The sequence below is a fragment of the Theobroma umbraticum genome, unplaced genomic scaffold (assembly GCF_002168275.2).
Source record: "Theobroma umbraticum cultivar Fairchild unplaced genomic scaffold, ASM216827v3 scaffold_204.0, whole genome shotgun sequence".
NCBI classification, from domain to species: domain Eukaryota; kingdom Viridiplantae; phylum Streptophyta; class Magnoliopsida; order Malvales; family Malvaceae; genus Theobroma; species Theobroma umbraticum.
The window spans coordinates 6348736-6370677 of record NW_018397267.1 but is presented as its reverse complement, the minus strand read 5'-3'; the positions used below and the strand labels follow the sequence as shown (position 1 = coordinate 6370677).

Sequence of the window (21942 nt, the reverse complement as noted above, 5' to 3'; positions counted from 1 at the left end):
AGAAAAACTCTTCCAACTTTCCCTAGTAGTTAATAGAGCTCCTCTTAGAGCCAGAGCTTGAGCTAGTTGTCGTCCTTAGCATTTACTGCCCTCCCTATTCCTGCCAAAATTTGAGCCTATCCATTTCTTGCTATAATTCCATTGCCTACCGCAGTAAACTTTCCATCATAAATCCCTTCATAATGTATCTTGATCCATTCAGGTTGTGGGGGAGACCATATATCTTAACTACCAGTCCGAACATTTAAGGCCTTGCTGATAGTGTAGTTGTATGTCCTGCAAGGAAATCTGTTGGTTATGCAAAGCTAGAATTTGTATTTAAACATTTATCATTTATTAATGGTATTCATTATTTCTAAAAATTTGATAAAGTTGATTAGTTGAAATAAAGTCTATGGAGTGTCATGTACTTTGCAAAAGGTATCATTAGGAGTTATAATTATGAAAATCTTATTACATCAAAACATTATTCCTCAACCATTCCTATTCAAAAGTTTTATTAAAATAAAAAACGATATTGATAAAACATAGAAACTAGCATATGGTTATGTTTCTCATTTATAAGTAAATAATCGATCTTATAAATTAAAGTTTGTGAATACTTGAACTAACATATGGGTGTTTATTAAATAACAAGTTCACTAAGTATGACTCATCATGAGAATGTCATTTGGTATAGCACTCAAATGTTTATAAAGTAAATCTCATGTTACTAATGTATAAGTGATCTTTAGACTTAAGATCATTTGGTTACCTTATGTATGGTTCGAGTGCTATGCTTTGATATTGATTAAAGTGATCCTAGCCAAACATGCTAAAAAAAGATCGATATTGGGTATAATATGAAATATATGCAGGTAAGTCAATGATTTATAAAGGATTCATTGCCTTAAGTGAATATAAGGGGAATATCCCACTGTGTTTTGATAAGTAATAGCTTACGGAAGTTGTAGGCTTAGCCAATTAGAGATGTCAACAAATGAGTTTGTTTACACTCTTATGCTAGTTTGATTATTTGGATAAAATACTAAAATAGTAAACACAAAATTAAAAGAGACACTGCAACATGCTTCAAGTCTTATTGAGATATTAGACGACGAAGGGATAATTATTACACTACAAGACTGTGCAATGAAAGATTAAGTCAAACCACTATGACTTTTTTTAGTATTTAGATAGTTATGATGTATTGTTATATATCAATTTTAACTTATAAATATGAACTAATCAATTAGAAATTGATGATGAATGCGAAAGAGTTTGATTTAGGTAATCCTAGTTTTGACTTGGATTGTAGTTAATATTTCTTGTCAAAATGTTAAGAACCTAATTAGTCACACACATTAAAGAAAGTTAATTGAGAATGTGAAAAGAGGTTAATTAAATTGGACCTAATCGAAAGAATTTGAGAACTTTAGGGACTTAATTTAATAGCTCAATTAGTATTAGGTAATTTTACAATTAGCATAAAGGTTATGCAAAATCCTATAAGAATTAGGGATTAATTCAAGTGCCTAGACTTATGCTGCAAATTGAGGGCACAACTAGCACTACAAAATTACTACAAATCTTCCACAAAACCTTGAGCAGTTTATGAAGAAAATTTTGAAAAGGTTTCAAAACCCAGAGAATCAATTTTTGATTCTTCTTCTAAACTATTCGATCATTGTTTTTCTTTTTTGCTTGAGTGTCACACTTTAAACCGTTGTTGTTTGAAACCCTATAAATTAGTTTAAAATAATAAACCCTATGAATTGCACCTATCTTAAGGCTTGGTGCCTTTGGCGTCAATTGGTGTACTTTGGCGTTGTCAATTATGTTGTGGCGTCTTTTAGTTAAAAAAAAGGTCTAATTGTTTCTCTCCTATCTAGTATTAGGCTTTACAAGGTAAGTACCCTTAATCTCATTTGGAGTTATTCAAAATTGGTATTCATGTGGCTCACCATTAAAAGCCAGGCACTTTGACTTATTTTGATTTGTTGCAATCCAGCTTGGTGGAAAGGGTTGAAATTATACTAAATCTTTGTGATCTCGACTCCAAGGACATTAAGTATAATAATTTTTATACTTTAATTAGAGTTTATTTGTACTAAATAACCAAAGCATGATTCCGTGTAAGGAAAAAGTTTTAAATTTCTGTTGCATGCTTTTTCTCAAGACTTGCTACGTGTCAAGGTCTTTAGCTTTGCGGCAATCGCATCCCCCATTGTCCTTTTAATTCTTGAGATTGCTGAAAGGACATGAAGCTCCTTGTGACCTAGTCGAACATCACACACCTACTCTTTCAGATATAGGTACCAACATATGTATGCCATCCGAATATTAATGTTCATAGAAATGTCATCTTGAGAAAGGACTGCTAGCAGCCAATCATCAAATCTTGTAATATGCTCTCTTTTTTTTGTTAATTTTAAGACCAAAGCGACCTTGATACCAAGTTACTCTAGTCCAATCACAACTCAGACACATGATCCAATCTCCTCTCCTTGTAGGCACATTGGGTACGTGGCATGATTTAAAGAAGGTTTATTAGTTACACTCCCCAAAAATAACAATTAGTAATAACTGATTAAGCATATGTAAGTAAATAAGAGCATACACTATTCTTTTTGTTTAAAAAAAAACAGATTTTGGATTTTAATAAGAAATATAGTTGACTCTAAGAAGTTCTGTAATTAAAAGTTAGAAAAACACGTCCTCCTCAATGAGCAAAAAGACTTAAGATTTCAACTCTAAAAACTTTGTAGGCCTATGTAGGCAGCAGATGCCATTCTATTATTTAGCTATGGTCCCCTTGAAAAGACAGTTAAATGCTGTCTCAAGTTACGACTTTTTGCTTATTTATTAAGGGCTGCTGGTAATCATTAAAATGTAATTTTCTTTCTAAATAAATAAATTAGAAAATAAAAATCTAAAACTATCTGACCTCTGTGACAAACTATCGTTGCCCATCGAAACGCTATTGTTAGTTGAATGATTATTTGGTTTTGTTGATTCTCAAAACCAATCTGGGCCTTACATTTACGGATTTGCCCACATAAGCCTCATTAATTAGTCACGTGTGATTTAAAACAGCTAGTTACACGCGTAAGCATGCCAAGGGTAATCTTTGTTCCCCCAACCGAGCCATCACTTATCGTTCATGGCGAAGGTCATCTCTTAACCCAAACTCCAACAAAGATCGTGGACATCTCTCACGTAGCCTTCACTGTTTCTTAGTCCACCCGATCCACCATGATTCGTCCGTGTAGTCCACGCTCAAAACTCCCACGTGAATACCAACTCTAACCTTAGCAGTTTCCGTACAAAAGCCAGGGGAGAAAAATAAGCAAAACAAAAACAAGACAAAAATATTTGCTTGAGTGAAGACGATCTTTAACGGATTTTTAGCTAAAAGGATTGGCCAAATTTTGAAGAAGAAACATGTGGCCGTGAAAGCCACAACGCCTCGTTAATTACTCACATGTCAAAGAGACTCAGTCACTTTTTTACCACTTTTGGTTCTTTAATAATTTAATAATCTTTTTGCTTTATTATTATTCCCTGAAAATTCTTTGACCTTTTCATGTACGGAATAGCCAATGAAGATATGACATGTCAGCAATATGATCTATTTAAAAGTGGTTAACAGATGATGTGGCAGGATCTCTGCTGTTGTTGGGCAGTGGACAACATGGGACGGGAGGAAGTGCAGGAAAGGATAGAGAAAAGTGGGGGAAGGGGGTGTTTTTTTCCTCACTTCTATCCAGTTTGGTCCCGCGGACAGATTTTGCTTTCATTTTGGTTTATAGTTTTTTAATTGGTTCCATGGTGATGGAAGAGAGAGAAGAGATCCTTCTCTTGTGGAATTCCAAGGCATCCCTCTACTCTGGCAGAATCTATCTTTTTCTACATAATTATCTATCTCCCCCACTGTTTTTTCTTCTTTCTATCTGAAATACCGCTTTTATTTGTTTTCTCTTTTTGGGTTTTGTTTTCTTTACAACTTTTACTGATATTTCATGTTGTAAAAAAGGAATGTTAATTGTTATATTGTGGTGGTGGTGGTGTTGGCATCTGAATCTGAGCTAAAAGTTTGGTTCTATTATGTGGTGAAATTTTTGTGTTGTGATCAGTAGTTAAATTTGTTATAACTTCTCGGTTATTGATTTTTGGAGTAAAGATTTGGTTTTTATGGGGTGCTGTGGTTCTGGATATTAGCAAACATTTGTGCTTGTTAGAGCAATTATTCATGAGTTCTTGTTTGTTGTTTATGGTGTTCAGTCAAAAGATCTGTTTTTTTGAGGTGGAGTGATCTTTGGATGTTGGTAGAGTTCTGAATCCTTCTTAGGTGACTGATTGGATAGTTGAATTGATCTAAAAGACATGTTTGCTGCAAGTAGGTTGATTCCGGTGATTGTGTTTCTGCTGTGAGAATTTTTTTCAATGGCCATCTGGGGATCAATTGTTTGGTCTGTATTGAATTTGGCTTGAACGGATGCAAAGGGAATGTTTTGACGGTGGAAGAACCAGTTTTTTGAGTGGAATTTTGTGGTGAAGGATTGGAAAGGATGATGAGAGGAGAAAAAGATGAGGCAAAGGTGATGAGTCCTATGTTTCCTAGGCTTCATGTGAATGATACGGAGAGAGGAGGGCCAAGGGCACCTCCAAGGAATAAAATGGCTCTCTATGAGCAGCTTAGTATCCCTTCCCAAAGGTTCAACTCTGGATCACTACCCATGTTGCCTCTTCCCCCAAATAGTAACAGCAGCTTGGTTCCTTCAATATCATCAAGCCATGTAAGTTTGCTAATTTTAATGATTTCCTAAAGTCATAAGATGGAATTGAATCCTTGAAATTACCTTGTTTGAATGGTCTCAAGCAATATGCGCAGTATTTGTTTGATGCCTTGAGAATTTTGTTTTGTTTCTCTATCTGTTGTATTTGATGCGATTTGATTTAAGGCTTGGCATCTACTACTGCCAGCTTAATTATCTGGTCCCTTTTTATGGATTTATTTGTGTCTTTCCTGAAAATTTGCTAGGTGGGTCACCCAATTGTTCTAGATTCAATCAAATTCTTCTTTCAGTGTCATAGTCTCTTCCATTGTTTTCAAGCTTCTCTACCCTTTGAATGTTCAGTTTGTAGAACAAAATCTGTGTGAGGTTCTGAGTGATGCGTGATGTAATTTTTTTTCTATTTTATCTTGTGTGACAAGAAATTATTCATATTTGTAGGGTGGTGGCAATGGAAGGAGTATGTTTATGCCATTCGGCAACTCGCCCGAATCTTCAATTTTGGCTGAGAAGTTTCATTCTTATTCCATCCCTGGGATTAAACTAAATACCATGAAAGGAAATCAGGAAAGAAAATCCACAAAAGCTACAGATTACCAGAGTTTGGATACCACACCATCAATCCCAGCAATTTCTAAATTCAATCCATTGCAACCACTCCATTTCTCTAACTTTAAGAAATTTTCTTTAAGTAAGCTAGGACACGATGATGACCTTAGGGTTCGTACATCTGTTCTGTCTGGAAGAGATCTAGATTGCAATCGCAGTAAGCGGAGTGGAGACCAGGAAAATTTTTCTAAATTGAACTTGAACTCTTCAATGCAACTTCAAACTGCTAATGAAAAGCAGATGAAGGAAAACGATTCTGTAGATCAAAAGTCGAGAAGATATTTTGGGAACAAAGCTGAGGAGAATGGAAGATTATCTCCAAGTAGTCAAGACCTCACGGAAAGGTCTAATTCAATTCAGTCAACCAGGGATAAAATCCTGGCAGACACATCATCTGACCTGCCAACCAAAATCAAGAATTCAGAATCATTAAAACGACCACATGCCTTCTTGAACCAAGAACATAAAAGCAGCTCAGTAAATATGGTGAACAGTGTAGATAGTCCAAATGCACGGTTGCTTCAAGAGTGTGTGGCTACGCAAGACAAAATGATCTTCAGGGAAAATATTTTGGTGGAATCTGGCACAAGCCGGGAAAATACTTCCAAGGTGAGAAATGAGTCTTGTTTGAGACAATCACTTGGTGTTGATAATGGAAGTCCAAATGTGCTTGAAAACACAAGTAAAGCCCATGAAGAAAAGAAATGTGCGGCTATGGAAGTTGGGGGTGTTGGCTGGCATAATAATGTCCCAGATGCTGCCACGGTGGAGTCCATATCTCATTTGGATATATGCCCTGATGATGTCGTGGGAATAATAGGTGAAAAACAATTCTGGAAAGTAAGAAGAGCTATTGTCAAGTAAGTATCCCTCTTTTGTTGTTGCTATGTGCATCTGCTGCAGCTAATGAACATCATAAGTATGTGGTCTACTGACTTTTGTTTATCCAAGCTGCATTTTTATACCAATATCTAATTTAAGATTTTGGCTTTGCTTCATAGTCATTATTGTTGTAACCATATTGAAGTCTTTTAGTTTAGATGTCTTTTTAATTAACAGTTTGAACTATCCCATTAATGGATTCACATTAGTTTATCATTTTACAAGTTGTAGAAATTGTCAAAATCAAAGCTGGTGTTATTATAATTCATCAATGTTGATGGCAACAGTGAAAGAGGGGATTGAGTTAGCAACGACACCAAATAATCAACTAATGACACCTCAGGGAACTGAGGTCAACTTGGTACAGCTTCTATAATTCAGCCAACTGCCTTTTTTAATGTGTGGGTGTGCGTTGGGGGTGGGGTGTTCTGGACATACTAGAATTCTTCTTACAGGCTATCTCCAGATTCCAAAGATTCATATATTAAAATTTCTGGTATACAGTTTAACACAATAAAGCTTGAAGGGCTAGCGTTTTTAGTTAGATTATAATCTGAAATACTTAAGCAATCAGGAAAATTGGGTAAAGGAAGAGAGAAGAAAAGTCAAGATTCCTAAGAAGCACGCAGGGTTGCTTAGGAATCACACTTAAAGATGATTGTATTACACAAACACAAGCAATAATCTGAAAGTTTTCTGATGTATATCAATTCCGTTGATAGGGAGGACATTGATTTAGATAGACTCTTAGTATCCCTAACAGAAATAAAATCCTATGTCCCTTGGGAACTAGCATGTGCTTGGACTCTTAGCAAACATTAAGAAAATAGAGAACAAACAAATGTGACTTGAAACTCAAGAGACAGGAAGTAAAATAAGAGCCATAAATCTGAGACTATAAAATAACTATGAAAGCCTGCTCAAGGTACCGAAGTGAACCATTTTAAGAAGATTGGTCTATTTTAAGTCACTTTCATTAGGTTTCTCTGTATCTCAATGCAGAATTAATAGCCCTTCCTGCACATCGGAGGCAAAACTCTCAGAGAAGTATGAAACTTTACAGTATGTGCATGCTGTTTTTCTGGTCACAAGAAATATAGTTATAAGTAATTGTTAACTAGGTGTATAACCTGCAGATACTCTTGGGATATATCTTTCTGTTAATGGTTTATGTATTGCCTTCTATGTCATTTCTTGTTATATCAATATACCTTCTGTGTCTTCTGCATGTAACCACTTAGTTGCTCTCACTATTAAATGTTTAATATAATGTGCTATTTGTGTCACTTCTAATTGTTCCAAAATGCACTCAGAGTTAAGTTTCTTGATAAGATACTAATTGTTATATCAATATTTTCAGCCAACAAAGAGTCTTTGCTGTGCAAGTCTTCGAGTTGCATAGACTAATAAAGGTAAATGACAAAGTGGTATTGACTTGCTAGCCATTTCAACAAATTATGTATGTAATCTCATTTTTTGGTTTCTTACCCATCTATCTTTGTAAAATGAATACTAAATTACCTTGCTCTGTTTTCTTTTAATGGATTGAACAGAAGGAAAGGAAATTTACTTTGCATTAATTTGGAACAGGTTCAGAGGTTGATTGCTGGGTCACCACATATGTTGCTTGAAGATACCTTTTTTATGGGCAAACCATCTTTAGATGTTTCTCCCATCAAGAAGTTGCCATCTAACTATGTTCTTGAACCGCCATTGATTGTTAAAGTCAAAGATAGTTCTCAAAAACCAAATATTAGGATCGAATGTGCAGATAAGAATGTAGTTGCAAAGCTTCCTCTTCCTTCTGCCAACGATGATACTAGCAAAGGACTTGTTACACTGCAACCTAAATATGGGCCTTATTTAGGAAATGCCTTGTCAACACCTATGGCTGCCAATACCAGGACAACTCCTTGGTGTTTCTCTCCATTTGGAAGTCAGTGGTTAGTTCCTGTAATGTCTCCTTCTGAAGGACTTGTTTACAAGCCCTACACAGGTCCTTGTCCTCCAACTGCAGGCTTTATGGCACCAGTTTATGGCAGCTGTGGTCCTGTGAACCTAGCTGCAGGAGGTGGGGACTTTCTGAACACAGCTAACAGTGTTCCAGCTTCTCACCAACAAGGAATTGGAATTCTTCCTGGAAATGCTCCTATAGGTCAGACCTGCTTTCCACATTATGGCATGCTAGTTATGAATCCATCTGTTTCTGGCTCAGCAGTTGAGCAGATGAGCATGTTTATTGGAGTCCAGTCAAAGGGCAATCAGTTGTCAACAGGTGATGTAAACTTCACCATAGCTCACAAGAGTTCATGCAACATCTCAAGTCAGATGAGTCGAGCAATCTCATATTGTGTTGGAAAATTGCCTGCATCAAAAGAAAGCGAAATACAGGGAAGCACAGGAAGTGGTCCCTCTGAAAGGGCTAAAGGGGATGCGCTTCCTCTTTTCCCTACGGAGCCTACAATTCAGGCATCTGATCACAATGCTCAGACTAGTGGGCAGCAAACACGGGTGATTAAGGTTGTACCACGTAACTCCAGATTAGCGACTGAATCAGCAGCTCGAATCTTCCAGTCTATACAAGAAGAAAGGAAAGAGTACGATTAGTTTTTGTATCTAATGAGACTTTGCGGCAAATGACTGTATTCTTAATACTTTGTCAAATATTTGATGTTTTGTACCTGTAATTCTTATATGTTAATAACATGTACATAGGCAACATAAGGTTGAAAAACAATCAACTTTTGCTCAATTGTAATCATGCTTGCTTCTATGTTTTATTTTCTACTGGCTTTTCTTTAAGAGCCATTTTTGCAGCAAATCTTAGCTGCGTCAGAAAACCATTACTGCACCAAAAGCCTTTAATTGGCAAGCATTGCAAGTCTACTTTGAATACAATTCTGGAAGAAAGATAATCAAAAGAAAAGTCTCACATGTCACTTGTGCTTTCTGGTTCTGGCAATGTTAGTGTTTCCTGCTTTAACAAATTCAGACTCAGAGTGCATTGAGGGCTGCAACTTGAACTCAGACCAAATGTTTCTTCATTGCCCAAGAACAGCTTCACTTACGATTATAAAAGGCCAACCACCTGGACTTGCGAGGTTAGGGACTACTGGTTATTGAAAAGAATGCCTAGAACTTGAACTTGTCATGGTATCTTAGCTTCACCCGCATTGCACTCCAAAGTAACATCCACTTAACCTTTGATTTATTACTTAAAATTATTGCATTGTTTATTCGGCTCTAAGGAAAATACCATACTATCATAAATTACCAGATCTTAGTTGTACAATTTGCAACTAAATATCAAATTTTGTTGCTTTGTAATGGCTCTACTGGCATTTATCAGAATATCCAGGGCCGCCAAAATAGAAATGGGTTCTAAAGTCGTTCTTGCTTGGTATATGTAAATCATAGCATGAAGGATTTGACACATATGGCACAAGATTTTCAGGATCTCTCACAGCTCCAGAATCATCAATGTACCCAAGATTTCGGAAAAAACTTGCTTTTCCAAAGTCTTCACTAGGAAAATGGCCACTCCCCATCTGAGTAGAGGTGTGGCGCCCTTCTAATTCTGAATTGACAATCTCTCCGCCCCAAGTTATAAAATCTGCCCTGTCAGACAACCCTGTGAAGATGGAGCCTGGCCAGTATCCCAAATCTACGTTCTGTATCCTCAACCACCAGTTTCCACTTTGCTTGTCCTGAAACATTTTCCTTGTGGTCATTTTATCTTGAAATATTCCAACCTAACTCGGGTTCATTTGTTACACGTCCCACATAAGAAAAAGAACCAAAATTCTATCAGCCTTGCATAAATATAACATGTTCTTTACCTTACGTATAGTTATGCTCATCTCATATTGCTCGCCCCCATAGGTGGAAACAGGTTCTAGATTTCCACCAAGGCCAAACTTGTTGTCGGTTTGCACAAATCCAGGACAATCAAGATTATAGCAACCGGTGCTTTGATAGTCATCGCTCTAACGTTCCACAAACAAACAACTTGAGACAACTTAGAGTGTAATGTAAATTACCAATATGAAGCATATGTTTGAAGGGATTTCTAATAAAATGTTCACTGTTGAGATATAGAAACAGAAGGGATCAAGCAAACTTACAGTCCAGTATATGAATAATTTTGTTCGTTTATCGACTTGGCTAACCTGCAATATGAATGTATCAGTTTACCAAGTTGTTATTTAAATCAAAACAAAGGATATGAAATTTTTCTTGACAGAAAACTTACGATCCATCCAGCCTCCATAGAGTTCAATTCATCCTGAGGGCCTGACAAAACCCAGATTTGTGCTAAGCTGAACTCGCTATCAAATGTCGCTGGATTCCATACGTTAAGCATTGCACTTGCTCCAAAATAGTTGCCATTAACCACAGAAACTTGAGCGTACTAAATCATATTTTCATCCATAGCAGAGAAAGAGCATCATATAAACCAAAACTTAGGCTATTTTTGCTTTTGTTTACAACTAAATGAAGGTATAAAGGAATGAGAAAATTTTGAAATGCTACCTCATGATTTCTGACAGCTGCACTTGCAACTTGGTCAAGGTTTTTTCTTCGAGGAACAAATGCCATAGTCCGAGTAGAGTTGTGTATTTGTGCTCTAACAATGGGGATTGTTCCCTCAGGGCATTGTCCATTCTTATGCCAACCTTGAAGCAGCTCTGATTCGAATTGTTCTGTTTCCATTCCTCTCGGATATGAACTTGGTTTCATCTGTAAAATCACAACAATCCTTAATTTGTTCACGTTAAATAAATAGATTTGAAGACAAAGGAGTAATTTACTCCCTTTATTATTCTTATTAGTTATTTTTTAAATATAAAGAAGAAGCCATGTTCGAGGATACATTATTCTGATATTATAAAAACCATATATATCATCTAAGTGCATACATGTATATGTTTTGTATGAGCTGTTCAAATCTCCTCAGGAATTCATTTATTTTAAGTGGGTATTTAAAGAAATTTCAAAACAAGTAAATAATGTGCCCCTGTAGCATGCATGCAATCATATTGGAGAAGACAGAGAGAAAATTGAATTGATAAGAACCTGTATGGTGTGATTCTTGAGAAGAGGATGATTAAAAGCAGGTTGTTTGTAGATATCAACACAGTCAATTACATCACCATCTTCACTCTGTCAACAAATCAACAAACCATTATCGTCCATGAGATTTAATTAAATAATAATTATATAAACCATAAAGAAAAGGGGAAAAAAAATCAAAAGTATATGACAACCTGTATTGTTTTTATTGCTCCTTCATGCTTAGCCAACTCCATGTTTCTAACCAAGGAGATGGACCTTCCATCAACTTGAACATGAACATGGCTAAACATGTGATAGAGAGCTACAAAGACAAATATGCAGTATCCAAGCTTGGTCTTTGTATGACTCCACGTATCCATCGAATTACAAAAAAAAAAAAGCTGAGAAGTTTTTCCGATCTTTGAGAAGGGAAATTTTGTCAGAAACAAATAAAAGATGACTGATGAATATTTATAGGATTAGAAACCAATATATATGGCATGCTTTGTTAATATGGAATCAAAATCTGTGATTTGTATGTGGGAAAAATAAATATAAATGCATTTAGGAGTGTATATGACAATCATCTTACCAAGAAGGAAAGATGCAGAATATGGTACAGATGGATTTTTTTCCAATTTTAGTAATATACATGTGTATCCAATTAAGGATCAGAAAGGAATGTTTTTCATCTTGCATAGACTTTTCCCCTCTTAATAATTGATGCCATTTGTGTTTTCTTATATGAATGAAGAGGAAATCTTTATCACTTATTATTTTAAACATTCCGATAAGTAAATTGATTCAAACATGTGTTTATGCAATTTAAGAAGTAGATTTACGTGTTATTATGACAAACTGAAAATATTTGATGATAAAATAATTGAAAACCGAGGTTTTAGTTTCGAAGAATTTAAGTATTGAATTTATGATATAAAAATCTTTTTGTTAGGTTACTGAAAATTGAGTGTTGAGTATATTTTTTATTGGATCTTTTGTAAAAGAGAAATGATTTTATAAATATTTTGTATTGGAAAAAGTTAAAAATGAGAGATTAAAAAGGATAGAATGTAAGATTCATGTAGTTAAATTACATATTTTTTCTTAGATAAAATTGACCTGATAACTTTTAGCTACTTAAGATTTTCAGTCCTTTTTCCATTGAATATATTCAATTAAATTATTTTTAAAAATAAATTATGAAAAAAATAAAGTTTTCAATAATTTATTAAGCAAAATTTGATTATTTCATATTCCCTTAATTGTTTCAAAATTAAAAAAAAAAACCCCACTATATTTAAAGGCAAAATGAAAATTAATTGACAAAGGACAATTATAACAAGGCAAAATAAAGAAAACCTCGCTAGACTTAGATATATTTAATTATCAATCTCATAGAGTTTTGCCAATTTATCAATTAAATTAATTATGTAATTTAGATATTTCATTTATTAAAACCTATTTATTTCCAATAAAAAAAATTAAAACCTACACAAATATTTAAAAAAGAAGATTTAAAAATAACCTACCCTCTATATATATATATATATATAAAAGATACATCCGGTGTTGATTATTATGTATATAAATTTCACAATATTTATAACTGGCTTACTTGAATTTCATAACATGTACAGCTTTCTTATTGTTTTTTTTTTTTGGATATGGTATATTTTAAAGCAAATAATTCGACAATAATAAAAATATGGATTGAAAAGAAATAGAAAACAAAAAAATGAATCATTAGAGGCAGTGTGGTTAATGAAAGGTTTTATCATAAAATAGAGAATCCCATGAATCGCAGGGGTGAAAAGCTGGCTTTCAAGAAAGCTCCAACTGGCAAACACATTCAATATGGGGAGTATGAGGGAACATGTCCACCGGCTGTATGCATTTTAACTTGTAACATCCTTTGATGTTTTGCTCTCTCTGCACCCAAGATTTTCAAACCATTCAGATGATAGATATTAGATTTTTTTTTCAACAATGCATGAGACAGAAATATCATACATACCACACCATGGCAAAGGTAGTCAAGGTCACGAGCACAGGTTGCAGGATTGCATGATACGTAAACTATTCTTGGAGCCTTTAGCTTTAGCAAAAATTTGATTAACTTCATGTGCATACCAGGTCTATTCGGATCTGCAAATCAAGCTGACAGAACTCAACCCTCAATAATTTCAGAATTTGAAGTTTAACAGTCAAGCATCACAAGTTTAACCTACAAGGTGAAACTATTCTTGGTGAAAAACTCAACCCAGAATTATTTACCCTTCCCACTAATGGTATAACCAAGCCTGTTGGGGCCAAAGAAGACAATAACACCCTTGGCACTAGCAATTTCCTCAGATAAGTCTATGTTCAAAGGATTTTGTATTACTTTTCTAAACAAGATGGCCTACAATATATTTCCCTGATTCCAACCCCAATTTTCCAATTCTCATATCTACACAGTGGTACTTCAACAATTATTTTTACAAGGAGGGGTAAAACTGCATATATAAGGTGTCTGGCAGGAAGATAACCTGAAATTACGATGTCTAGCTTTGGAAAATCCTTGCCAAAATTTTCACCAATTTTGTTAAGATCTCCTTGGACAAATGTAGCATTACTTATTCCGTTTAGCAAGGCATTTCTATGAGCATCTGCCACAGCTTGAGCAACTACTTCATATCCATAAACATGTCTAGCCCTGAAAAATAGAAAATAGTGATGGCAAAATTGTTTAAATGGCAGCTCTCTAAAAGTGAGATCATATCAATAGAACCCAAGGGAAATACTTTTTGGCAAGTGTTAGACCAATGGTTCCTGTTCCACAAAATAGATCAAGGACAACTTCAGAGGCATCTCCTCTCAGGCCAGCACAATCTTCAATTAGTTTATACAGGACCTCAGCCTAAACAGTGTAAAATCATTTCAGTTAATGCTATGAACAATAACCACGAAGCAAAACAGTGAAACCCCCAAGTAACAAAAAGAACAGCGAAAGACATATGACATTCATGATACATACCTGACGAGTATTCGTCTGGAAAAAAGAGTTTGCAGAAATTTGAAATGTTAGACCTCTCAAACTCTCCGTGATTGTAGATTTTCCATACAAAGTATATTCCTCCTCCCCAACGGACGTGTTACCAACAGAAGTATTTACATTATTCACAATGCTAACCTGGAAGTCAACAGGCAAACACACAGAATTACACATAATTTATCTTGTTACTAAAAAACGTGATAAGAATATGCTAAGAACCATGGTTTATCTAATGGAATCACTTTCAAAGAATATTATGACCACTTAAAAGATAAGTTTTAACGAAAATATCAAGGGGAAAGATGCAAGAGCATAAAAGATGTACAAATAAGAGTCACCGCATAAACAAAATATAGCAAAATGTAACAACAGTTAATTGCACATTGTAAATTCACAAAGTTAGTCATAACCAACACATACCACTTCAGGAATGGCTGAAATTTTCTCAACTAAGAGTTTCAGCAGCTCTGGCTTGTAAGATGAGGTGACAAAGTTAACCATAAGTTCAGGGAGACCGGTCTTCCTGTCCCTGGAACACAAATCATAATTTTGGAATATGAAGGGAACACACAACATAATTGATAACTAGAGATCCATGAACTCAGAGGAAACACATTTTGAAAACATTTTATTATTTTCTTATGATAAGTCAAACCTATTGGACTAACTATAATTGCATAAATAATACAAAGACTAAAAGTTGGTTGCTGAGTGCTAACTGTGCACATGTTAGAACGAACCATATAAGTAATGATAGTTCCTTGGGTCACCAATTTCTTTCTTAACCCACAAAATCACAAATCTCTCATTTTTGTAAGCAATTGAAAAACTTCTTCATTTAAAAACACATATAATCGCACCTGTTATGCAAATGAGAGGGGGTATACCATGCACATTTAACTTAACAAGTAAAATAAGTTTAGTCAACTAATAGTTTCCCGCAACCAATCCATTGATAATTGAAATATACTACTTTGCCAAGTTGGTCCATCAATATTTAATAGGACTTTAAAAAGACAAACTTCTGTTGGTATCTCACACTTTCCACCACTCAGTTTCTATTGAGTTTTTACTTTTCAAATCATTGTTTCTCTTCCTCCTATTACAGCCAGATAATCTAACAGACTATATTCTGCTTATTAGTGAAAAAGGGGTTCCCACACTGCAACTTGCAAGAAAATTCACTACTTTTTTTGCAATACTAGTGTCTTACATGTGTAACCATAAAATGAGAAACGCCACATGCTTAAATATGGAAAAGTAAGCAGTAGCATGTAAAAACTTTCCAAAAAAAAAAAGCACTAGCATACAAAACAATAAAATGAAAGTACCTTCCAGTTCTTAGAACTAGATGTTTAAGGAATCCAGCGTGAGTGTGAACATTGTATGGAGAAAGACCTCGTTCTGGATCTTTCCAATGGTCTTGGACAGTTGCTAGGATCTGCATATCTAAAATGCAAGTCAAGCGAGTATGAAATAGCTAAGTTCTATGATATAAATAACATCTAACAGTCAAGAAAAATTCAAACAAAATAGTGTCCATACCTTGCGACAAGTATATCTTACACAAAAACTAATGAAGATAGCCTATGCCTATTATGTGCCTTAAAGAATGTACAACCCTAAGTAATATGAGGAAAATAGAGTACATACCTTGTTGGCAGGCTCACTTTGTAATAAGCATTTGTCAACATTTAGTATCTTATCAAAAAGGCCCGGAGCATGCAGTCCTAGTGCATAGTTCTCATTATCATCTAGCTTCTGATGTAACAATTCCTTGGGTAACCATTTCTGAGAACCAAATGAGAATTCCATCTGCAGAAGCACGAAAGTAGCAGCTGAGAATGTATATAACAAAAAACACAAATTTATTTGAAAAGAAAAATGAATTGGACATTATTCTAAGGAGTAAAGAGACTGCGGCTAAGAAAGCAAATGCATATAAAGTTAGTCAATTAGCAGTGGATTATATGGTCAATACAATACATGCCATTGGTCTCTATGTTCTACTCCCCCTATAACCATGCTGAAATACAATAAAAGATCCGAATTTTATTGGTTCTACTCATAACATTTACATCATAATTTCATGATTAAATAATAATGCAAGTGTTCTCATTGTTGTCTACCTCATTCTTAGTTGTGAGTGAAACAAGCAATTATTTTGTCGAAATGCAGTTAAACACATCAAACTATTTAATTGAACCTTAAAAAATATTAAATTAAATCAAACAAAGAGCATGTGGTGCTTCCATATCCAAAAACTATAAGATACTTCAAAATTGATCCCTTGTGACAGAGGTCCCCATAAGAATCAGAGGATTGAATTCACAGCAAATGCAGAGCTCACAAACTGCTGTACAACGTACTTTTAAGTAGCTAAGTAAAGGGAAAAATATTGCAGTTTGAGCATATAATCAGTCTAAACCTTACTAAGGTCTATATTCCACACCTACCTTATTTCGATAATGAAATTGTATATCACAGGGAACAATGGGCTTCATAATACTTGAGAAATCAGGGCTTTTATCTGAAAACTTTCCAACATTGATGAGCAGCTCCCGTACTTGTTGCTCCTTAGCTCTGACCTGAGCCTCATAAGACAGATTTTGTGTTTTACAACCTCCACAGTATGATGCATACTCACAAGGGGCATCTACAAGGTCCCAGTGAGGATATATTGTCTCCAACTTGGTCACCTGTACATTTAACAAAAGAAAACATTATATTGTTGTTGAATATTCAACTCCCCTAGTACTGAATATTTGAACCCATACCATTGATTTCAGCAAAATATTTCCTAGCTGTATTACTGAAATGCCTTTCACATATCATAAATCATTTTAGAGGGAAACTACAAGCAGATTGCGCGAACAATGTGTTGACGCTTCAAATTAGATAAGAGAATTTGTGAACTATTATCACCAACTACGACTCTGTCCAAGATATAAACTCCAATCTGAAATTTATAGCTGAAAAAGAACACAACTTGATTTGTTTCGAAGGTTCATCAGTTTACTCTCATCATCAGCACATGAAACTGTCTTCCAAGATCATAAACTCAAACAATTGTACCACAAATAAGATAAAATGCTGCTTTTACATTAGGCCACCATTTTTCCAGCGATAATTAAATCATCCAACTTTGATGAAGTGAAATGTCAAAGAGCCAAGGCAATAAATATAGGGGTCAAGGTGTTAACCCCCAACTTCCATCCTCTAATATTGATACTCAAAGTATTTAGCAACAGGGATTAAATTGAATAAAAGAAAAGAAAAAAAATTAATAAACCAAATTATAAAATTGTCTTCTTTTTTCTTCCCTTTCCTTCATTTAATAGACACCCAACAACTATACAAACCAAATACATAAAATGAAAAAAAATCAACAAACAGATGTAAGAACCAAATGAACAAAACCCAAAATTCAAATTTAAACAAACAAATTAAAAGGACAGAGAATAAAAGGTTGGTTCCTTTGGTGGGCATACGTGTCATTTACCTCAGCATAACTTCCTTTCTTACGAGTAACACGGCCGATGAAACGTTCACCAGGGAGTGCACGGTCACACAATAAAACAAACCCAGAATCTGCCACCTTGCAAACACCTTTGCCTTTAAAAGCCAAGCTCTCACATTCAAGCTCCAGGACTTGGTTTTTCTTTGGGAAGAATGCTTGTGAATTGCGGTTGTTGGTTCCTTTGGTGTCGGCATTGTCGTTGATGTAGTTGTCAGGACTGGAAAACACAAGAGAGGCCGTGCAGCGGATTTTGCGGAGCCATGGTCTAGTGACGGTGAGGTGTCTTAAGGCAGGGCTTGGGATGGTGGCCATTTTAGGGGTTTGGGGTTTACGAGGGAGGGAAAAGTGATATGGGAGCTGTTGAGATATGTATATATATATATATATGTATATATATGTATGTATGTGTATATATATATATATGTATATGTATGTATGTATGGTAGTTTACACGCCTAGAAAAGATGTGGCAAAAAGGGATTTTTCCTTATTTTCTTATTCAATTTTACAAAGAAACAAGGTATATTTCTTTTTATTTTTTTAAAAAGAGAGAAATAAGATAAATTACTCTAGTAAATAAAGATTCAATTTATTATGAGTTTTAACAATTAATTTCCAACTTGAAATTGTTGACCCAATTTTACTCACTAATTTTTAGAATTTATCACTTTTTTAAAAGGTTGCTTTAGTATAATCAAATAAGAATTCAATTGTACCTAACAAAAAACTACTAGTAACAATATTCACAAAAATTTCACACTCTCAAATCACATAATCGATATAAATTTAGATGTAAATAAATATATAAAAAATAAGTATATATAATTATATATATATATAAACAAACACATACAAATAAATTTATATATATTTTATGTCTCGTTAAACAAGCTTCAAAATAAAATTATAATTCATTTTTAAGCTTCCTTTAATAAATAAGCTAAAATTAATTAAAATTTCAAGCAATTTTATTTGTTTGCAATCTTATAAATAGACTTTCTTATAACTTTCTATTTTAAACACTTGAACTAAAAAATTTTAAATTAATGTTTGATATTTTATAATGTAATGTAATTATAAAAAAAATAATATTATAATATTTAATATATAAATAAAATAATAATTAAAATATAAAAAAATAACATTATTGTATTTAATTTACAAACATTGTATTCGGCTCAATTTAAAACAATTGGACTGCATTGGATTCTGTTTAAGTGGATTCTATGATATGGAAAAAGCCCAGCCCAATTTGTATCACAGGCACCCTTATTTTAAGACGGGTCAAGAAACCGGGTTCAATTTTTGTTCTTTTATAAACACCCGGATTCCAGATCAAAAACCCTAAACCTAAATTCCTCCCAAAAGTCTCCATCCTCGCTCACCCCTGTGACTAGAGAAGCAACCACATTCGCAAATGGGTAAGCCCTTAACTTCAGATACAATTTTCGCGCCAGTTTTTTTTTTTATTTCTTTTGATTTTAATTTTGTTTGGTATGTAACGGTGATTGGCGTGCAGGTAAGGTTCACGGATCATTGGCACGTGCCGGGAAGGTGAGAGGGCAGACCCCAAAGGTGGCCAAACAAGACAAGAAGAAGAAGCCTAGGGGTCGCGCCTATAAGCGGATGCAGTACAATCGCCGTTTCGTCACCGCCGGTTAGCTATCTCACTTTCTTGTTTATCTTTGACTGTTTTATATATTGCTACTTGAAGACAATATCGAATTGAAGTAAAAAGAAAATAGTTAATTAATGATTTCATTTCCCTTTTCTTATATTTGGTTTTGAGAGTGAAGACAATTTAATTATTTCTATTCTGTTATACTAAGTGGTCATTAGAAGGATGGAATCGTGTTGTCAACTGGCTTTGAACTCTTTTTTTTTCACAATTTCGGTGTTAATATATAAGGTTTTTAAACCAAATGCAATGTCGCTTTTGATGTATCAGTTTGAATTTGTGGATCCATTATCTTCATTGGCTATCCTTCAGTGCTCAGAAAGTCCGGTTCCATTAATACCTCAGCTTTTCCATTGTAGCTAAGCTTGCTATAAACCATTTGAATGATATGGTTCTGCTGATTGTGCTGTTTTCTTGGGTCAATGATTAGTCTAGTTCTTGTTTGTCCATCGAACTTATTTCCTTTTCCTGTAGTAAGATTAAGTGCTAATTAGCCTTCAGTATTTGTTATTTACCCAACCTATACTTGAGGATAAAAACTTATCTTGGGTAGAGCGGATTTGGTGCCTTGACTTTGTTATTTTGACTAGGAATTGTCAGGTCTATGTGCAGCATACCCTACATGGTTTTTTTTATTTATTTATCTACTTCACTTCTTTTGAGAATTGCATGTTAGAAGAAGGCGAACTCTTTTTGTTCATCTTTTATTTTTGCATATATTGAGCAACATGATGGACTGTGTGTTGGTTTGCTGTATGCAGTTGTTGGCTTTGGGAAGAAGCGTGGACCCAACTCTTCAGAGAAGTGAGGTTGGACTTGTTGGAGTCCTGCATTGTAGGATGTGTGAGAGTTTGATGGGAACATTATTTTGAAATTTTTATAGCTTCATTAGCATTATATTGTTCTGACTTAATTTGAAGCCTTTTTTTGGTTAAGGAAACTGAATACTGCTATTTGTTGATTTCAAATATTACCTAGAGCCTTGATTTCCCTTCCTTTATGTTCTTTTATTTAACGTGTTAATGAGTTTTTTGCTACTGAGCTTGGACAGGGTCAATATGAGGGTCTCTGAATATCAGTAAGCGATTTGGAATTTTAAAGTGGAAAAATTGTGATGGTTAAATTGGTTGTAACTGTTAATGGATGTAGTTGGACTTCTAAAACCTACTAGTCAGTCAAATTTGGTATTGTCTCCGAAAGGGTTAAAAGATCAGTGTATGGGTGGTTATATGCTTTTTAACAGGCAGCACCATTAAGGTCGCTGTAGAAAGTCTTCAATTTCTAATATTTCCTTTTGATCATCAGGGATGATCAGGATTTAATATTAGAGGGATGATGGGATATAAGCATATATGATGGATTTGAATGCAAGCATGCTGGCAACTTGAATTGCAAGAAAAGGACTTGGTATAACCCAAAATAAGATCGTTCTTACTCCGGCGACGGGGTTATGCTGGGTTTGCTTGGAACTCGCTGGGGTGGGCGTCCCTTCTCCTGGTTCCCTGGGGTAAAGTAAAGCCCCCGGAATACAAAAGCTTAGCCCAAGTTGTATGCACATACTGGGCCTCTCTTAACTCGCGGTGTACGCAAAGTTAGGCCGTAGTGCAGCAACGTGCAGTCTATAGTCTAATTCCCCATCTTTCTGGGCTGTCATTCATTTATTCTCTGGAAGTCTCTGGAATCCGAATCATTCCAAGCTTTAAAAAGTTCAAAATTTACTTCCTTGTTAATCAATCAGTCTCACTCTCATTATTGACAAGTCTTCATGTCGTATTGCAAGTGTGTTGTGTTGGTCCAATGAGAGTTAATTTAACATTTGCATACTTTATGAACCCTGCTCTTCTTCATCCCCTATAAAGTGGCACCTACTCAAATTTTTTTTTTAAATGGCAACATTTATCTCTTGTAAAGGTCCATCTTAAATCAAAATTCCATTCATGAAAATCTAGTCAGAAAAATCAGTTGAGATTGAGCAAAACAATAGGGGCCAGAACTTGAGACTAACCAGGAGTTCCTATTCCATCTTCTATGCACAATCCCCTTTTGATAAAGAAAGTACCAAAGTCTCGAGCTGATATGGCAGCCTAAGCTGCAAACCATAGACAATCTCAGTTCTAAACTCAAAGCAACAGGCAAAAATTCTACTTGTCATCAATTCCGAGGTTTCTCCATCCCCAAATATCGTTTCTCTGTGTCTCTCTTTTTGTCTTTTGCTGTTTACTCTAACAGTCTCAACTTTCAACTTGTTAAAAGAAAAAACAAAAACCCCATAAACCTCGCTTTCCCTCTCTGTAGTAATTGCTGACATTCATTAAAAGCTGGCGGAATTCAATAGTACAAGGCAAACTGCGAACTGATCCATCTTGTTATTTAAAACGTTTCACCTAGT

General features: G+C 34.8%; 4 protein-coding genes across 5 annotated transcripts; 2 read left to right on the top strand and 2 right to left on the bottom strand.

Annotated features, from left to right (window-relative positions):
• The first annotated feature begins 3655 nt into the window (after positions 1–3655).
• On the top strand, positions 3656–9068 carry LOC110424000 (EARLY FLOWERING protein). The gene is made up of 4 exons (XM_021438457.2): positions 3656–4778; positions 5217–6244; positions 7627–7678; positions 7857–9068. Exons 1-4 carry the CDS (start codon positions 4551–4553, stop codon positions 8871–8873), a joined length of 2325 nt encoding a protein of 774 aa, XP_021294132.1. The 5' UTR covers positions 3656–4550; the 3' UTR covers positions 8874–9068.
• Positions 9069–9598: 530 nt separating this feature from the next.
• Positions 9599–11590, bottom strand: LOC110424410 (protein neprosin-like). The gene is made up of 7 exons (XM_021438964.2): positions 11534–11590; positions 11343–11429; positions 10800–11006; positions 10519–10677; positions 10391–10435; positions 10106–10252; positions 9599–9973 (listed from the first exon to the last, which is right to left on the bottom strand). Exons 1-7 carry the CDS (start codon positions 11573–11575, stop codon positions 9599–9601), a joined length of 1062 nt encoding a protein of 353 aa, XP_021294639.2. The 5' UTR covers positions 11576–11590.
• Positions 11591–13042: 1452 nt separating this feature from the next.
• LOC110424303 (RNA methyltransferase family protein) lies at positions 13043–18226 on the bottom strand. Of its 2 annotated transcripts, XM_021438857.1 has the most exons (10): positions 17858–18226; positions 16812–17054; positions 16009–16170; positions 15687–15796; positions 14776–14884; positions 14338–14493; positions 14105–14220; positions 13850–14016; positions 13336–13466; positions 13043–13250 (listed from the first exon to the last, which is right to left on the bottom strand). In XM_021438857.1, the coding sequence occupies exons 1-10, from the start codon at positions 18185–18187 to the stop codon at positions 13143–13145; spliced, it is 1632 nt and encodes a 543-aa protein (XP_021294532.1). In that variant the 5' UTR covers positions 18188–18226; the 3' UTR covers positions 13043–13142. The 2 variants fall into 2 exon arrangements, with proteins under 2 accessions (XP_021294532.1, XP_021294533.1); XM_021438858.2 differs by lacking the exon at positions 13043–13250 and having other exon boundaries at positions 13360–13478.
• Positions 18227–19167: 941 nt separating this feature from the next.
• On the top strand, positions 19168–20553 carry LOC110424501 (small ribosomal subunit protein eS30z/eS30y/eS30x). The gene is made up of 3 exons (XM_021439078.1): positions 19168–19296; positions 19395–19532; positions 20315–20553. Exons 1-3 carry the CDS (start codon positions 19293–19295, stop codon positions 20359–20361), a joined length of 189 nt encoding a protein of 62 aa, XP_021294753.1. The 5' UTR covers positions 19168–19292; the 3' UTR covers positions 20362–20553.
• The last annotated feature ends 1389 nt before the right edge of the window (positions 20554–21942 follow it).